General features: G+C 45.6%; 3 protein-coding genes across 4 annotated transcripts in view; 2 read left to right on the top strand and 1 right to left on the bottom strand.

The window, feature by feature from the left end:
• The first annotated feature begins 359 nt into the window (after positions 1-359).
• On the top strand, positions 360-6,375 carry SLC10A4 (solute carrier family 10 member 4). The gene is made up of 3 exons (XM_017540308.1): positions 360-1,176; positions 1,946-2,156; positions 5,266-6,375. The coding sequence occupies exons 1-3, from the start codon at positions 575-577 to the stop codon at positions 5,776-5,778; spliced, it is 1,326 nt and encodes a 441-aa protein (XP_017395797.1). The 5' UTR covers positions 360-574; the 3' UTR covers positions 5,779-6,375.
• Positions 6,376-7,077: 702 nt separating this feature from the next.
• On the top strand, positions 7,078-15,431 carry ZAR1 (zygote arrest 1). 2 transcript variants are annotated; one of them, XR_005202103.1, is made up of 6 exons: positions 7,078-8,112; positions 9,555-9,647; positions 9,732-9,806; positions 10,876-11,130; positions 13,529-13,618; positions 13,714-15,431. XR_005202103.1 is itself a non-coding variant. In XM_017540309.2 (4 exons), exons 1-4 carry the CDS (start codon positions 7,141-7,143, stop codon positions 11,017-11,019), a joined length of 1,284 nt encoding a protein of 427 aa, XP_017395798.1. In that variant the 5' UTR covers positions 7,078-7,140; the 3' UTR covers positions 11,020-11,210. The 2 variants fall into 2 exon arrangements, 1 of the variants encoding a protein (XP_017395798.1); XM_017540309.2 differs by lacking the exons at positions 13,529-13,618; positions 13,714-15,431 and having other exon boundaries at positions 10,876-11,210.
• FRYL (FRY like transcription coactivator) overlaps positions 14,167-16,492 on the bottom strand; it is a 180,764-nt gene continuing 178,438 nt past the window's right edge. The window contains exon 63 of the mRNA XM_037742590.1: positions 14,167-16,242. Coding sequence (XP_037598518.1) covers positions 15,984-16,242 — 259 coding nt within the window. The 3' untranslated portion in view covers positions 14,167-15,983. The remainder of the gene's footprint in view (positions 16,243-16,492) is intronic.

Genomic DNA, 16,492 nt, shown 5'->3' with positions numbered 1-16,492 from the left:
GTCGTGCTTTAGAATCGCTCATATTAAGTCAAGCACCCCTCTTAGGGCTGCAGGCCATGGGAACAGTTTCTGTGGTTTACGCGTGTGCATTGATGAGCTTATCCACCCACCCCCTCCACTTTGTGTGTCTGGGTCTCCGGATTTCATTATAAAGAGGCAGAGCCCATCAGAGAACTTGATCGCCAGCCAGGCACGGTTTTTTCCTGCTCTGGTCCTTTGTCAGGTCTTTGTTCCGCCCCTGGCTACACTCTAACAGAACCACTTACTGGCGATTCACAGGAGGGGACCGGGCGGCGGGGCGGGGCCTGCGGGACGCGGGGCCCTGGCGCGGACCCGGCGCAGCTATTGGGTTCACCCTGAGGGCCGCGCAGCGCCGAGCGCCAGGCTGCTGGCGGCGGCAGACCCGGGAGCGGAGACCTGCCCGCCGCACCCGACGCCGCCGAGGACGTCAGCGGCGAGCAGCCGGGGCTCGGAGACCGACGGCCAGACCGACGGGCGGCTGCGGCGGCGGCGATCGCGGGACGGAGGGGCGCGCGCGGTGGGAGGGGATCTAATCAGCAGCTCCGGCCGCGCCATGGACGGCACCGACAATGCGACCCTGCTCTTCGCCCCTCTGCTGCCGAACAACTACACCCTAGCGCCCAACTACACCCTGGCGGCCAGCAGCCCTGGCCCCGGCACCGACCTAGCTCTCGCCCCTGCCTCCAGCGCCGGCCCCGGCCCCGGGCTCAGCCTCGGGCCGGGTCCGAGCCTCGGCTTCAGCCCTGGTCCCACTCCGACCCCGGAGCCCACGACCAGCGGCCTCGCGGGCGGCGCGGCGAGCCACGGCCCTTCCCCGTTCCCTCGGCCCTGGGCGCCCCACGCGCCCCCGTTCTGGGACACGCCGCTGAACCACGGGCTGAACGTGTTCGTGGGCGCCGCCCTGTGCATCACCATGCTGGGCCTGGGCTGCACGGTGGACGTGAACCACTTCGGGGCGCAAGTCCGCCGGCCAGTGGGCGCGCTGCTGGCCGCGCTCTGCCAGTTCGGCTTCCTGCCGCTGCTAGCCTTCCTGCTGGCTCTCGCCTTCAAGCTGGACGAGGTGGCCGCCGTGGCGGTGCTCCTGTGTGGCTGCTGTCCCGGCGGCAATCTCTCCAATCTTATGTCCCTGCTGGTTGACGGCGACATGAACCTCAGGTACGGATCTGTCTGTTCTCCGGGCATCTGTCTCAGCCCAGCCGCGCGTTTACAGCCGCGGGCCCCCGACGAAGGACAGAGGCAGTGGAGGGGTTGGAATCAGGCGTGGAGGAAAGAGGAGGAAAGGAGGGGAAGATGAGGACGCCCGGGCTTTAGAAGTCAAGACCAACCTACAGGTTGTGCTGCCAGAGGGGCGAGCTAGACGGCAAGGGGGCTGCTTGAAGGCCGGGATTCCATGCGCAGAGCGGCCTTCAGATCTCTCGCCGTCCTTCCGTCCTCCCCGAGCGTCGGGCTGGCGGCGCAGGTCGTTGGCCAGTGGAAGACAAAGAGAAGGGGAAGTCTGAACTAGAACTTGCCGGCGATGTAGAAGTAACAGGGCTACTGGCCTGGCAGAGAAAGTAATCTCACATAGGGGACAGGATCGTGGAGTTCAACCAACATGTAGCGGTCAGCAGCTTCATCATGGCTGACCTTGCAGGGTGCTTGCGAGGATGAACGCTCCTTGCCCTCAGAATCATCCAGTCTCAATAGACTTTATAAAGGCTAGGGTAACAGTACTGAGACAGGGTTCCCCCAACCCTTGGGTTCATGTTTCCACTGGGCTTAGATGTGCTGCTCTCTTGGCGCTCCCCTCGGATGATGTCGGTTCTGCCCAGACTTCAGCCCCAGGAAGTCTCCCAATTTTCCCTCTACTCCACGTACAACAAAAATGTTGGCTGGCTCTTTGACTCAAAGCCGGTTCTGATTCTGCTCATTCCCTTTTCCGCAGCATCATCATGACCATCTCCTCCACACTTCTGGCCCTGGTCTTGATGCCCCTGTGCCTGTGGATCTACAGCTGGGCTTGGATCAACACCCCTATCGTGCAGTTACTACCGCTAGGGACCGTGACCCTGACTCTCTGCAGCACTCTCATCCCTATCGGGTTGGGCGTCTTCATTCGCTACAAATACAACCGGGTGGCTGACTATGTCGTGAAGGTAAGGCCCTTCTTCCCTTTCCATACTAGCGTGGAGAGCCCTTGATCTCTGACCCACAGCATAAATGTGAGGAAGTTTGAAGAAGGGAAAGGAAGAAAAGGATTTGGAAGTAGTTGCCTGGATAAAAATTTTTTAAAAAGTTTATGCTACAAAGTTAACTTCCAGTTTTGGGATTCCTAGAACAATAATTAAGACACAGCTTAATCAAAACCAGCATAAAAGAACTATCAGTACTCATCTGGAGGAAACAGATCATAGCAGGGTGAGGAAGATGACAGTGTAATCAAATGGCAACATATTTTCCACTAATTGTAGATAATTAAAAATCAAACAGATTAAATAACTTTAATAGAATTGGTGCGGAGTTTTAGAAATGCATGACTATCTTTTCAAAAGTGGAACTCTAATTCTGAGAAACTCTATTGTAGGTTCCTTTAATGTTTTATTAAATTTTAAAAGTAAGTTGATAATAATGGGACGAAAAGTAATGGAAAAGTTGCATTGTAGTAATAGAACACAAAATACTGGCTTTAAAGCACAAAATAAAAGTTGGGTCCTGGATAATGGAGGCTAAATTACTCTTACTAAATGTGTTTCTTTTTTCTTCCCCATTGCAATATTTTATATGGTCTCTAAAGTTACTGAAAAGATGAGGGATTTCTATAATTTATGCAGTATTTCTAATATTTCCCCTACGAGTTTGATTTTTTTTTTAAATGAATGCTTTCTGTAGCAGTAGAGATTTTCTAGTAGTTCACTGAAGAATTTTCTTTGAAAATTCAAGAAGAGCAGTGAAAAAGAATAAGCCATGACAGGATACTGACTTCAGGTAATTAGTCAAATAAAATACATAATTATTCCTGCAAAATGCACGAATTCCTTTAGACAAATGAAGAGAAAAAGAGCCACCTTAATGTTTCAATTATGTAGATTTAAGAAGACACAATCTTCTGTGTTACTCATATTATTTTCTAAAGTAATCTGATTATATAGAGGAGTCAGCTTTTATTACTATGAAAAGTAGAGAGTTGTTTTCTGTACATATATCCAGCCTTGAGTAAAAGAAATCCTGCTCCATAATAAACATGTGTATGTGAATGTAAAAATATATATGTACATGTAAATACACGTATATTTATCCATGTTATATTCAATATACTCATAGATACTCTTGAGTTGCATTAATAACTTGTTAATCATTAAGCTAATGCTATTAATATGATGGTGTTTACTATAAAACGTTAGGAAGTCTAAGAGAAAGTCAATCAAATGACCTATTTACACACCAAAAACAGAAAAGATGTAGTCAANTATTAATATGATGGTGTTTACTATAAAACGTTAGGAAGTCTAAGAGAAAGTCAATCAAATGACCTATTTACACACCAAAAACAGAAAAGATGTAGTCAATAGACAGATCAATAAGATTAGCTACCTTTGAATTTAAAGTTAACCTAGCCCTATTCTTTAATTAGAACACTGTTAAGAAACAGCTTCTTAATGCTTTCAATGTGTCATACTTTGAAACAGTAAGTTTTTACATGTAATAGCTTGGTTTCTGCCAATTGTACATCTGTAGTATCTGTACCTTATATAAGTATTGCAGCATCCTCTAGGGTAGAATCTGTGACCAGCTCAGATAAATTTTAAATGCTTTAAGAGTGTAAAGTAATGCCAGTCTCACAGATTGCAAAAGGGATGTCTCCGCTATCCAGGGAACCAGGAGCAACATTTAAGCTGTTCTCTCTGGATCAGTTTCCTTCCCCTGCCCACTCCTCATTAAAAAAATTAAAAAAAAAAAAAGTTAACTACCAATATGAAGGAGAACTAGGAGAAGAATTTTTAGGTATCTGCCTTACTATTCATATTCATACAGCCTGTTTTATTTGAATGAGTGAAATGTACTAGTCAGAACATCAAGACAACATGTTTTATACAGAAGACAGTTGTACTGTATCTAAAATTCATCTATTATAATAATGCCAAAGCATCATAAAAGACTCACAGATGAGAGGTTTCTCATGAACAAATGAAAAAAATGTTGCCAAGTTGCAAAGAAGTCTTCACATCTTTATTTACATTTTTTTCTCTTACATAATCTAACAGTAGGTAATTGTTTCAATATTGCAAACAATCCTCTGCAATATATTTTGAGGGTTAAAAACATCACACACTGAGCTTCAGACATTTTGATTAAGTTTCACAAATTTTAACTCCTGTAAAATAAGAACTAATTTTTTATGGAAAACATGGGGTTCTGTTCAGGGAAAGTAAATATCTATTTGTCTGCTCTAATGATCAGACCATACCTGGGGTATGGGCTCAGTTCTAACTGCCTGGTTTTTAAGAGGCACATTCACAAATGAAACACATGCTTAGAACAGTCAGGACACCAAAACAAAGTTACGTGATGGAGGCTTTAAGTCTGGGCACAATCTGCCTGGAGAAGAGTAGCCTTCACCTGATAACTGGTGTCTAAGCTTTTGAAGAGCTTTTTCAGAAAAGCTTTTTCTTTTTTTGAAATGGAGTCTCACTGTGTCACCCAGGCTGTAGTGCAGCGGCATGATCTTGGCTCACTGCAACCTCCACCTCCCAGGTTCAAGCAATTCTGTGCCTCAGCCTCCCGAGTAGCTGGGATTATGGGTGCTTACCACCACGCCCGGCTAATTTTTGTATTTTTAGTAGAGATGGGGTTTCACCATCTTGGCCAGGCTGATCTTGAACTCCTGACCTCATGAATTTCCCTCCTCAGCCTCCCAAAGTGCTGGGATTCCACTGCACCTGGACAGAAAGTTGTTTTTTTGTTTGTTTGTTTTTTTTGAAGAGCTGGTCTTCATTGCTCCTAACCGCCTGTATCCAAGTCAATGGCTAGAGGTTATAGAAGACAGATTGTCCCTCATCATAAGGACAGGCCTCCAAACAATCAGAGGTGCCCAACATGGCTCTGGATGCTTCCCAAGGAGGTGGCCTGCCCATCTTCAGAAATATTCTGTCAAAGGTCTGCATTTTGTGTTGGAGATCATACTAGATGGTTGTTTTCTTCCATGAGCTTAGGATTGTCTCACCTGAATTCCTCTTCAACCATCTCATTGTAATTTTCTATTACTAGGTTTCCCTGTGGTCTCTGCTAGTGACTCTGGTGGTCCTTTTCATAATGACCGGCACTATGTTAGGACCTGAACTGCTGGCAAGTATCCCGGCTGCTGTTTATGTGGTAGCAATTTTTATGCCTTTGGCAGGCTACGCTTCAGGCTACGGCTTAGCTACTCTCTTCCATCTTCCACCCAACTGCAAGCGGACTGTATGTCTGGAAACAGGTAGTCAGAATGTGCAGCTCTGTACTGCCATTCTAAAACTGGCCTTTCCACCGCAATTCATAGGAAGCATGTATATGTTTCCCTTGCTCTACGCCCTTTTCCAGTCAGCAGAAGCAGGGATTTTTGTTTTAATCTATAAAATGTATGGAAGTGAAACGCTGCACAAGCGAGATCCTCTAGATGAAGATGAAGATACAGATATTTCCTATAAAAAACTAAAAGAAGAGGAAATGGCAGACACTTCCTATGGCACAGTGAAAGCAGATAACGTAATAATGATGGAAACTGCTCAGACTTCTCTCTAAATGTGGAGATACACAGCAGCTTCTATCTTGCTGAAATATTGCTTCATATTTATGGCCTGTGGTAGTGCACCTGGTTAACATAAAGAATAACAACTGGTTCACATTATCATACATGTAACAATTCTCATCTTTTCATTTTAAGGTTCATTTGTGTATTAACCAAGCATTGTCACAAATTACAAATCAATGCTGTAATATAATTTGCACCTGGGATGGCTAACGTGCAGCCTGAACTAGTTAAATGTGCTTTTTAGTTTTTTCCATCACCAATCTCTATGATGTTGCAAATACAGAAACTATTAGAAAACAGGGTATTGGAAATGTAGAATTTTGCGCACTATCTTACAAGTAAAAACTAGCTATCTTTGTAAAGCATATTGAGTTTAATGTAATTGTTGTAAAAACAAAAATGTGTGCTTGCTCTTTAAATTCCTGATAACGTTGAACTTTGACCTGTATTCAGAAAAAATTCCAAAACAGGTCACTTAAATAAGGAAATATAGTATTTGTCAAACCAGTATCAGAGAAAAGTTACATTAATATATTTGATTACTCGATCTGATATCTATTTTTTAGTGATGAACAATCAACATTTTTCTAGTGGACAAGCCATGTTTTTTTTTTTTTTGGATTGGTCTTCTGCATTTATGTAAACACATCCCAAATCAATTTATGTTTTGGAGAAATGATTTGGTTGGGAAATTTTCCAGAACCACTCTGGAGCTAAGCAAAACGGTACCTTCTGGCCACCACTGGGGCTGGGGGAAGGGACGCGCTCCAGGGGAGAAAACAATTAGCCTAGATGAAGATGCCGGGGTGGTTCTCCGTGCACTCGCCGAGGGGGCTCAGTGGGTAGCCTCTCAGAGCAGCTCTGAGATAAACTGTCATCCGAGTTAATGGGTGACAGACCCAGAACAGTTCCTAAACCTTGGCACTTTCGCTCACTAGCCAGAGGCACCCGGCCTGGCCTCTGCGTCCCCGGGCGCAGGCACCTGTAACAATCAGGGCCCGGGAGTAGCCGGCTCAGCTGAAGCCAGTGATGAGTTTCTCTCGTTGAAAACCTCCTCACCTCGGGCGCCTTGGTTCCCTTACAAATCAGCCCTTTCATCGCAAAGAAAGCCCTCTTTGCAGATCATCTAAGGGTCACTGTGCTAACATCCGGGTGTGGAGAGAGAGATTCCATAGGGAGAAGGACGGAGAGGGGCCCCCTCGGCGGGGACTCGGGGACACGAGCCGGTGGCTGGAAGGGCGCGGAGGGCGGTGCAGCGCGCGAGTCCCAGCCGAGGGCCGTGTCCGCCTCCGCCGGGCCGTCGGAGGGAGTCGCCTATTTAGGGTGCAGCGGCGGGTGGGAGCGGTGCGCCCATGGCGGCCCTGGGGGACGAGGTGCTGGATGGTTACGTGTTCCCAGCGTGCGCCCCCTGCTCGTACCCGTACCCCAACCCGGCGGCCACCAAGGGCAGGAGCGCGGCGGGCGGCAGCTGGCAGCACCGCGGCGGGGGCTGCCTTCCCGCCTCCTCGTCCTCCTCCCCATTCTCGGCGGGCGCGGCCTCATCTTCCCTCCCGGGCTGCAGGCAGCTGACGGCCGCCGAGTACTTCGACAGCTACCAGCGGGCGCAGCTCATGGCCCTCCTGGCGCAGGTGGGGCCTGGCCTCGGGCGGCGCGCCCGCGCCCGCAGGGTCTGCAGCTGCGACGTGGCAGTGCAGGTGAGCCCGCGCGTCGACGCTGCGGTGCAGTGCTCGCTGGGGAGGCGCACGCTGCAGCGCCGGGCCCGCGACCCCCAGTCCCCGGCTGGCCCCGGCGCCGGCGCCGAGGGCACAACCGGCGGCGGCTCTCCCTCCCAGCTGCCGGCCCGCCGGGGCCCAGAGCAGGGCAGCCCCCTGAGCGGCGCCCCGCGGCCCGTGCGCTTTCCCCGCACCGTCGCGGTGTACTCGTCCGTGGCCTCGCGCCGCGTCACCGCCTTCCTGAGGGGACCCGGGCCCAGGGCCGCGGCGGGGGAGCAGAGATCGCCGCCCGTGCGACTTCAAGGCCCAGAGGAGGGAGAGGCGTCGGCGAGCAAGGTGCCCCGACGGCCGCAGTCCGAGGACGACGAGGACGACTGCGAGGTCCAGGCCGCGGTCCGGACGAGCGGGGAGCTGCCGGCCGACGGCGCCGGGCTGCCGCCGCCGGAGGCCCAGGAGGGCTCGGCGGCTCGGGGGTCGGCGCTAAAGAGCCCAGGGCAGTCTCCGCCAGCGGGGAGGGCCCGAGACGGCGGCGACGGGAGGGAGGCGGCCGCCGCCGGAGAGAGGCAGTCGCCACGGAGCCCGGAGCCGTGCAAGGAGCGGCTGCGCTTCCAGGTAAGGCCTGAGGCGGCCAGGGGATCCCTGGGATGCAGGTGTCTAACTGGGGCCCGGCCCTGTGACTGCTCTGGGCACTCGGAGGTGCGGCACTTCCCTAAGCGCAGGCCACTTCTGTGTTTCCGAAACAGCTAGTGACTGCGGCAGGTGTCTTCCTTCCCGACAGCACAGTCGCATGGGGGTGGCCTGACTCACACTCAGCGGCTGCTCCTCAGGCTGGCCAGGGCGACGCCCTTGGGACATTATAACCCACACGTTTGCGCTGTAAAGCTCGGGCAGTGGGCGCGCAGGCCAGTCCTGACCGAGCTGTTGGAAGACCTATGAGTAGACACAGCTGAGCTTCGGAAGGAGCGTCGATTCCCACGGACCCCTCTCTTACCTATTTCCCCACTACTTGTGGCAAAAACCCCTTCGGCTGCTGGCATCCTGGTCAGCTTTTCTGACTTCTCCCTTGCAAGCTTCCAAGCTACTGGAAAGCTGGAGCTCCTAAAATGCCTCCTCGTAGGAATTTGCTTTTAAAAAGCATCCCCCACTCAGAAACCCAATACTGCGAAAGCATTTGGGGTGCTGGTGTTGCTGCCCGAGAGCAGCAGGCTGAACCTTTAAAGGACTGGGGCACGCAGAAGGCAGTTGTGACCCAGCAGAAGAGGAAAGGCACAAGAGGTGGTAGGAAGCCCTACCTTCACAGGCTGGTATTCCTTTTGAGGGGCGGGGCTGAATCCAGAGGCCAGGGCTTTCCAGCATGGCCATGCACGAGCTGTGTGTGATCTTAGACCAGCCATAACTTTTCTGGACTCAACGCAGTTTCACAGGTGAGCAGACTGAATGAAGTGCTCCCCAGAGTTCCTTCCAAATCGAAAAGCCTAACTCTAAAAACACGTGTATAACTAGTTACTCACTGGGAGGGAAGCAGGGAAGTTTAGGTAACACGACTTTTGTCCATGTGGAGTATGAATTATGGCTTAAGTACAACTTAGGTTCCTGGCACTACTATTTGGGAATTAACTAGCAGCATAGAGAATGTGATCTTGGGTGGACCCCTTAAAGTTCCTTAGATGAGGAATCTTAATTTTTCTTTAGCTTAATACCTTTCTTGTGTGCATAATCTAAGATGAGGCTTTATCTTAGAGAAAAAGCCTCCCTAAAAAATCCCAAACTTCAGAGAGCTGCTTAACTAGTATGTTCCTACTTACTCATTTATCAGCCAGCCGTATGAACTGAGTTAATCTGGTATATGAACTTTAAGGCCCATGCTTGCTTAATTGCTTGACTAGGCTATTAGCTCACTTAATTACTGAAGAGGCATACCCAAACCTGACCCTGATTTCTTTCATGATCCAGAGTGAAGTTGCCAATTTCAAATATCAGGTGGATCATTCCTAACTTCTGAAATAAAGGATAATTCAGGTGTTATGGTTAAACTGGCATATCCTGTTGTTCAGTTCTTAGAGCAGAAATATGGCTATTACCACTGCAAGGACTGCAACATCCGATGGGAGAGTGCTTACGTGTGGTGTGTACAGGGAACTAACAAGGTAGGAAATACCAGGTAACCGGCATCTTCTTGCCGAAAGTGTTAAGGGGGTTTTGCTTTAAGTTTATTCTCTTTCTTATCACAGGTTTACTTCAAACAGTTTTGCAGAACTTGTCAGAAGTCTTATAACCCTTACCGAGTGGAGGATATCGCCTGTAAAGTAAATCGGATGTTTTGCAATTTTGTCTGACCTGGGCAGTCGTAGATGGTTTTTAGTATAGTTTCTTGAGTATGCTTCCTAAAAAGAGGCCAGGTCCCCAGACCTTTAGGTTTCGACTGGCTTTTGTTAGGAGTGGTTGAAACAATACTCCACTGGGAAAGGAGGCCTTGGTGTTAGGTTCTTTCTGTCCTTGCAAAATGCTCTGGTTAACCTCTTTTAAAACTGTTACCTCACTTGTGAAATGTAAGAATACTTGCCTTAGTTGCTAGTCTAATCTATGAGAAAATTAAGAAAAACATTAACATGAGGTAGTCACAGTTGACTTTTATCCAAATGCTTACAAAGCACAATCTCAAAGCAGTTTAAGCACAGGGGTTTAGTTTGTCTTGCCTGAAAGCTCACAGAAAGACAGTTTTAAGATAAAAATAAATTGTCTAGCTTTATGGGGAATTGACTATAATGGTAAGCAAGAAATACGTGAACTAAGCATTGCTAAGCACTTGCTTGCTCACTATTAACTGTGCTAAGGGGCTTAGCTAATCCTTAAGAGGAAAGAAGTGACTGAATTCACCTGTTATCACACGGCTAATGGATTCTGAATTGCCAGTTGAGACAACCTAATCAATGCACTTGACCCAAGTTGGATATTTAGAAGCATTAACACCCTGGGGTGGTGGAGAGAAACTTTGTACTTAGAATCACTTAAATCAGGGCTGGGCAAGTTTCTAAAGGAGGATGCCTTAACTGCTCTGCTCTTGGCTTTCATTGTCAAATTAATTCCTGACTTGCTTGTGTTCTACCCTTCCTCTTAAAAAGTTGTTGCAAAACTTCACAATTCAGAATTGGATCTGATGCAATATGGCAACAGTACAGCATGGTTAAACACTCACTATTCCTAACCCTGTCATTGCTGGGTAGGTGGGGATGTAGAGGGAAAACAAGATGACTACAAGTCCTTGCTTAGAGTGCATTCAATAAGTACTTGAATGGACTAGAAAAATTATGTTGAAATCCTAGGAAATCACTAAGGGTTTATCTTCTGTACATGCTTCTTTTTTTCCCCCCACAGAGTTGTAAACAAACTAAATGTTCCTGCCCAGTAAAACTTCGCCACGTGGATCCTAAACGGCCCCATCGTCAAGATTTGTGCGGGAGATGCAAAGGCAAACGCCTGTCCTGTGACAGCACTTTCAGCTTCAAATACATCATTTAAGTGAAAGTGTTGCTGTGCTGATGGAGCAAGTGAGCTTTTCTGTGCCTCTTCTCTTGCTTCTCAAAATGCTTCGTGAAAGGCAGTGTATTCTGAAAAAGCCTTCCAATAAAGGTATTTGCAACACAGTTTATACATTGCATAAAATCTGTCTTTGAAAATAAAGTTTCAAGAGCGGTTGTCTTGTGCTAACAGTCTGGGCCTGTCACTTCACCTTTATGAATGCTTGTTGATGGCACAGAGTGGGCCAGGCTCTGAGTTAGGCTGCAGCCACTTGAAAAACAATTTAGCGGGGCTCGTAGACAAGGCCTACTTTTTGGGCAGCTCTGGAGGGCTGAAGCTGAGAAGCAAGTTGTTAACTGAATAAAAAGCCACCTAGCTGTAATGTTAAGCATTCTTTTGGGAGGGGTGGAGGCAGAGCCATTTCTTGGTTGTACAAGACCGTTGGAGGTAACCTAGAGTGGGAAATGCTGAGTGGCAGTGATGGGTTGGGTAGGTAAGGGCTTCAGTGTCTGGGTGACTTTAGGAGGTAAGCTACTTGGTGGAGGGAGGCTGGGAAAACTAACCTGACTCGCTAGTCAGTTTCACAAATGGCAAAGTGAGGCTTGGAATAGGGTGGCTGTGGGTAGCTGGCTGCTTTAACACACTGAATAACCATCAAGCAGACCTTGTGCTTCTTCAAAGCTTTTTTTTTTTTTTAAGTAAGCCCCGTAAATGTACTTAAAGATGTCAAGTTAGAGGCGTAGGCCTTGGCCTTGGTCTTCACTGACTTCTTGCTAGTCGGGATGCCAGACTCTTTCTACCTGCATCTAGTAGATTCTCATGACTGAGGCCCCACTGCCAGAACAAACACTCCTAGTTGAGGATGGCACTGAGTTTAGAGCCTCAAGTGTATTTAGTGAAATTATACTATTTGTTTAATTACAGAAACCGTATAATTGGAACCAGGTGCTAATTATGCCTCCAGTTCTCTAACATCCCACTTAAGTGAACCCCTTACTACCCTAGGAAGGCCATAGCACTAAGTTTTAACATCTTGGACACTTGGGTATAGTGAAAGGGGTTAAAAGGGCCCAAAGTGGATTGTAGGTCTCCATGGAATCAGTATCGATATGGACGGAGATGGTGCATGTAAAATGCAGATTGCACCTGTCCTATCAAAGCACTGTCAGGTGACATTTAACAGGCACCCCAGTTGTTGCTAATGGAATTGAAGCATGAGAACCTATGCTTGGTAGAGATGTGGCATCTCATGGATCTTCCAGTAGAGTGGGCAGATGGCCACTAGTTTTTACATAAATGTAAAACCGAGGTTCTGACCTGTGATAAGATGGGCTTAAGTGCCTCTCCAATAAGGGACATGACTTAAGTCAGCAAAGCCCTGCCTGAAAGAATGACACCTCAGCTGAGTTCCAATTCAAATGAGTAGAATAAGGCAAAAATGGGGAGGAGAAATTTTCCAGATTAGGGCAACCTGTGCAAAATCCCTGTGGTAGAAAACTGGGAGGAGGCCACAGGGGGAGAATACTTCTGGAGGACATGCCAGGTGAATCTAGCAGTGCCAGACTAGAGGGATGTTTTGGGCCTTTGTCAGGAGGATGGTCTCTACTGGAGTACAGGGGCTACTCAGACATTATCAGGGCACACCACAGCCTCAAGCTACTGGGCTCAGGCGGTCCTCCTGTCTCAGCCTCTCAAGTGGCTGCGACTACAGGCACTTCCACAGGCTGCACTAAAAAGTTTTAAAGGTATGGTGGGGATAGTGGGGCATGGTGACAGATTCACTTTTAAAGTTTTTGGCTGTACAGTACCTGTAGATAAGGAGACTTGCAGGTACCAGATGAAGTGGTGGCAGGGCTAAAGAGAAATGACAAGAACTGGTGTGGGGAAAGGTGATATGTTATTTTAATAGTTCTAACACATGCCTGTTGATTTGGTTGGGGGTAGGTACAGGTGTAGGAAACCCATTTGTACTGTTGCCTGCAAGTGATAACGTGCTAAATAGCATTTCCTCAATGAATGAATGAATTACACTAATGTACCTGCACTGAATCCTAAGACAAATTTTCACTGGCTTTTAAAGTGCTTACATTGTTCTTTAGTATCGCTTGCCATTAATTTTCCTAACACAGCAGCTAAACCTATTTTTTAGTTGAGGAAAGTGAGGGTCAGACTGTTTCACTTAGGGTGGGTGAGCATGCAGATATTCAAAGTGGCACAAAAACATGCCATTCAGATTATGGTGATTACATTCAAGCAATGAAAAGGCACTGCCAAACTCTTTGTGCCTACAATCTAAGACTTGTAAGATGTGAATACATTTTAAGACAGGTTGAGGGAGGTTAGAAGGAAGTACTCCAAGAGGTCTCTGGGTATCAAAAGAAGTAACTGCAGTTTTCTTTACATTTCCTACATATTCTAAAGGAACCATGGATTACTTTGAAAAATTATGGGGAAAATGCTTTAAAACACAAATACATGGATTTTATAATGTCTCTCTCCTTTCGTTTAGGTTATGCTACTGTTTTATGTGAGCAGTCTTCACTCATAGGCCTGGATGAGTCTTTTCCAAGAAAGCGTGTCATGATTTCCTAAATTTAAGGTAGGTTATGTGTTTTAACACACTCTAAATTTTACATCACTAAAAGTAGAAAGCACATTTAAAAATACATAAGAAATCCTGTGGTTTTGTTTTAGAAGCAGCATCAAGAAACTGGCAGATTGCTGCTTTTTCTGTTGTCTTACAAACATACTATCTAAAAATGATAAATGTAGTGGGCTAAAGAAAAAGGTATGTAGCAAAAACTGGACTCCAAATGGAACTAAATCAGGTAATAAATGCTAACTTGGGATTCAGAGGATGAGGAGCAGAGAAGTGTAGGCTGGAGGAAAATGCCGTTGCAGAAGGCCATCCTAATGAACTTGTTTGCATCTTGCTTGCTGCAGGTACATTCATTTTTATTATATTATTAATAGACTTAGTTACATATAAACACAAAAAACAAATATCAACTGTTTGAAAGGTTTGGTTGGGCAGTCAACTAATTTTGTTCTTTTTTAGGGCAATTCAAGAAGAAAGTAACATCTGAAAGGGTTCTAAATGATGCACACTAGAATCATTCATTCTTTGTTAAAATACAACACAAACCAACAGCTACAATGCTTTTTATTTTTAACAGAAAGGATGTAAGGAGGGTGAGAAAAATAGGGGATAGTAAGGTAGGATGTAAAGTGTGATGTATCTCTGGACCCCATCCCTCTCTGCCTGCCCCACCCCCAAAAGTTTTAAATAATTTAAAGGACACCATTTACAGTACCAGAATACCATCAAAATAATTGTCTTTATCAGGGTCAAAAAATACAGTGATTATGAATGAGCAGTGACCAGTTATGGAATTTTACTGGAAACGTAACTGTGGTCAGCAGTCCAATGGTGTGCACAATGCCTTCAATTAATGCACTTGAGCATACGTAATTACATTTCTGGCAGGGTCCACACCAAGAAAAGGTAAAGCTAAGCATTTCATCTCTACATTCTAAACTCTGGAATCACAGAGCCCAGTTTAAAAGAAAAGTCACAGTGGATAAGAGATGTATATAAAAAATACAAGGTGTTTCTTTCAATCAGGAGTTGTGGGACTACATTTTTTTTTCCTTTTCTTACAAAATGCTATTTAAAAAAGGATAGAGACTCCAGTTCATGTTATACTACAGACTTAGACAGTGAATAAGTATATTGCATGTTTTGGTAGTCTTCAGGCTTCCTTTCATTTCCCCTAGCCCCAAGTTTCTTTAGGGTAAAATATGTGAGTCCTGAATAAACACAGAAAAGTGCATTTGCAGCTCTTTTCTAGAATTCTGCAGACTTCAAAGCCTGCAAGTCATAAATTCCATCATCAATGACCACATTTTTTTCTTTAGCTTTGTACACCTATTCTTGTATAATAACAGTGCATGGCACAAATGTACAAGAAAATACTGGTTTTAGTCTATACAGTTTCTATATGGAGCAAAATAAGTTAACTTTTCTAATGAGAATAGCTGACGGGCAGCATACATCTTTATTTTACATTTTAAAGTCTCTGCAGGCATCTACTTTGGTTAGTTATCAACAATCGTAACATAAGCACTGATCAGAGAACTGAGCAGCATTCCAATAATGTTAACAGATATATTATTTCTTTTTGAAATACTGGGAAAGCCCAGCTTTAAAATATTATTAAAATGTTCTAACATTTACATACTATGAAGAGTTAGATCTAATAAAATAACATTTCTTCAAAAATAATCTTGCAGTGCTCTTTTAGGCATGCTCTGAGACGTTATCACCAAACATCCATACCTTGAAAATATGACTATCACATAACCACACATCCCAACTCACACACACATAATTCCTTATACAGACCAAAAAACAAACCCCAAACCCTTATCCCACATATCGAAAAATCAATGGTTTTTGCAAATGAGTCTTTATGTGTATAGCTGACTGCATGTTCATGTGGAGGATGAAGCATCAATTGTAGATTAGGTTTACCACTGCTAGAAATCCAAGCAGCTTTGCAGGTCTTCAGCTAAAATGAAACAGCCTTGATTTCAGCCTCATTTCACCTGCTTTCAGATGGTTCAGTATTGGAGGCCATTATTGCAAACATTCTTGAAATTCTTTTCTTTCCCCAGAAAGTAATGTATTTGTAGGCATCACTTTTAGCCCTTTTCTTTTCACGTAGGTTAAGTAATTAAAAAATTCCTTCTTCATACAGTTATTGTGGGAGATATTGGCAGCTGTTAAAATACCAGATTTTTTTTCTTTCAGATCTCTGTTTTTGATACAGTTTGACATTAGTTACACTAAAAAGTAGATGCTGCCAGAAAGTTATCAATGAATGCAAGGGTCCATAAAAGGTGCTTGGTTAATATTCTTCATCATCTTCAGTTTAGTTTCTTTACTAAAGGCCTGAAGTGTCTCAGAATCCAGTGCTCACCATATTTCCCATAGGTTTGGCCTGTGCTAGAAGCTGGTATGATTGCACCATGCGTAGAGACTCTCTTATTTCCAGATTAAGTTCCATCAGTTTGTAGTTGGCTTCTGACATGTCCAGGTTAGAGCCTATAACTGCAAAGCTTCCTGTCTGGCCCAGCGTCTGATGATGGAAATATATATGTAACAGTGTCTGCACAGGGTCATCTTCACAACTGCCGAAGATATCACTGGGCCAGAGAGATCTGAAAATACACAATACTTTTTCAGTTCCCAGGCAATTATTAAAATTAGCTCGGTTTAAGTTAAATACCTATAACAACAACATTTTCCTGTGAGTAACAGATGATCTGTTTTAATATTTGAGCAAATATTACTCAAAGTACCACCTGAAAGTGAAAAGAAATCTAAAATTGGTATCATTTCAGTGGCAACTGTTAAAAATACTCATGTTTTCCTTCCACAGACATGATATAGAAACAGCAAATTGAAAAT

The sequence above is a fragment of the Cebus imitator genome, unplaced genomic scaffold (genome assembly GCF_001604975.1).
Source record: "Cebus imitator isolate Cc_AM_T3 unplaced genomic scaffold, Cebus_imitator-1.0 Scaffold124, whole genome shotgun sequence".
Lineage (NCBI taxonomy): Eukaryota > Metazoa > Chordata > Mammalia > Primates > Cebidae > Cebus > Cebus imitator.
Note: the sequence above shows the minus strand (reverse complement) of the source record. Positions and strands in the feature narration are given on the sequence as shown.

What these genes read in the sequence shown, in the direction of transcription:
- SLC10A4 (XM_017540308.1), top strand. Translation starts at nt 575, where the DNA reads ATGGACGGCACCGACAATGCGACCCTGCTCTTCGCCCCTCTGCTGCCG. An exon ending in GACGGCGACATGAACCTCAG is followed by an intron (nt 1,177 to 1,945) that starts GTACGGATCTGT and finishes CCTTTTCCGCAG; the next exon opens with CATCATCATGACCATCTCCT. An exon ending in TGGCTGACTATGTCGTGAAG is followed by an intron (nt 2,157 to 5,265) that starts GTAAGGCCCTTC and finishes TTCTATTACTAG; the next exon opens with GTTTCCCTGTGGTCTCTGCT.
- ZAR1 (XM_017540309.2), top strand. Translation starts at nt 7,141, where the DNA reads ATGGCGGCCCTGGGGGACGAGGTGCTGGATGGTTACGTGTTCCCAGCG. An exon ending in GTGTACAGGGAACTAACAAG is followed by an intron (nt 9,648 to 9,731) that starts GTAGGAAATACC and finishes TTCTTATCACAG; the next exon opens with GTTTACTTCAAACAGTTTTG. An exon ending in TGGAGGATATCGCCTGTAAA is followed by an intron (nt 9,807 to 10,875) that starts GTAAATCGGATG and finishes TTCCCCCCACAG; the next exon opens with AGTTGTAAACAAACTAAATG.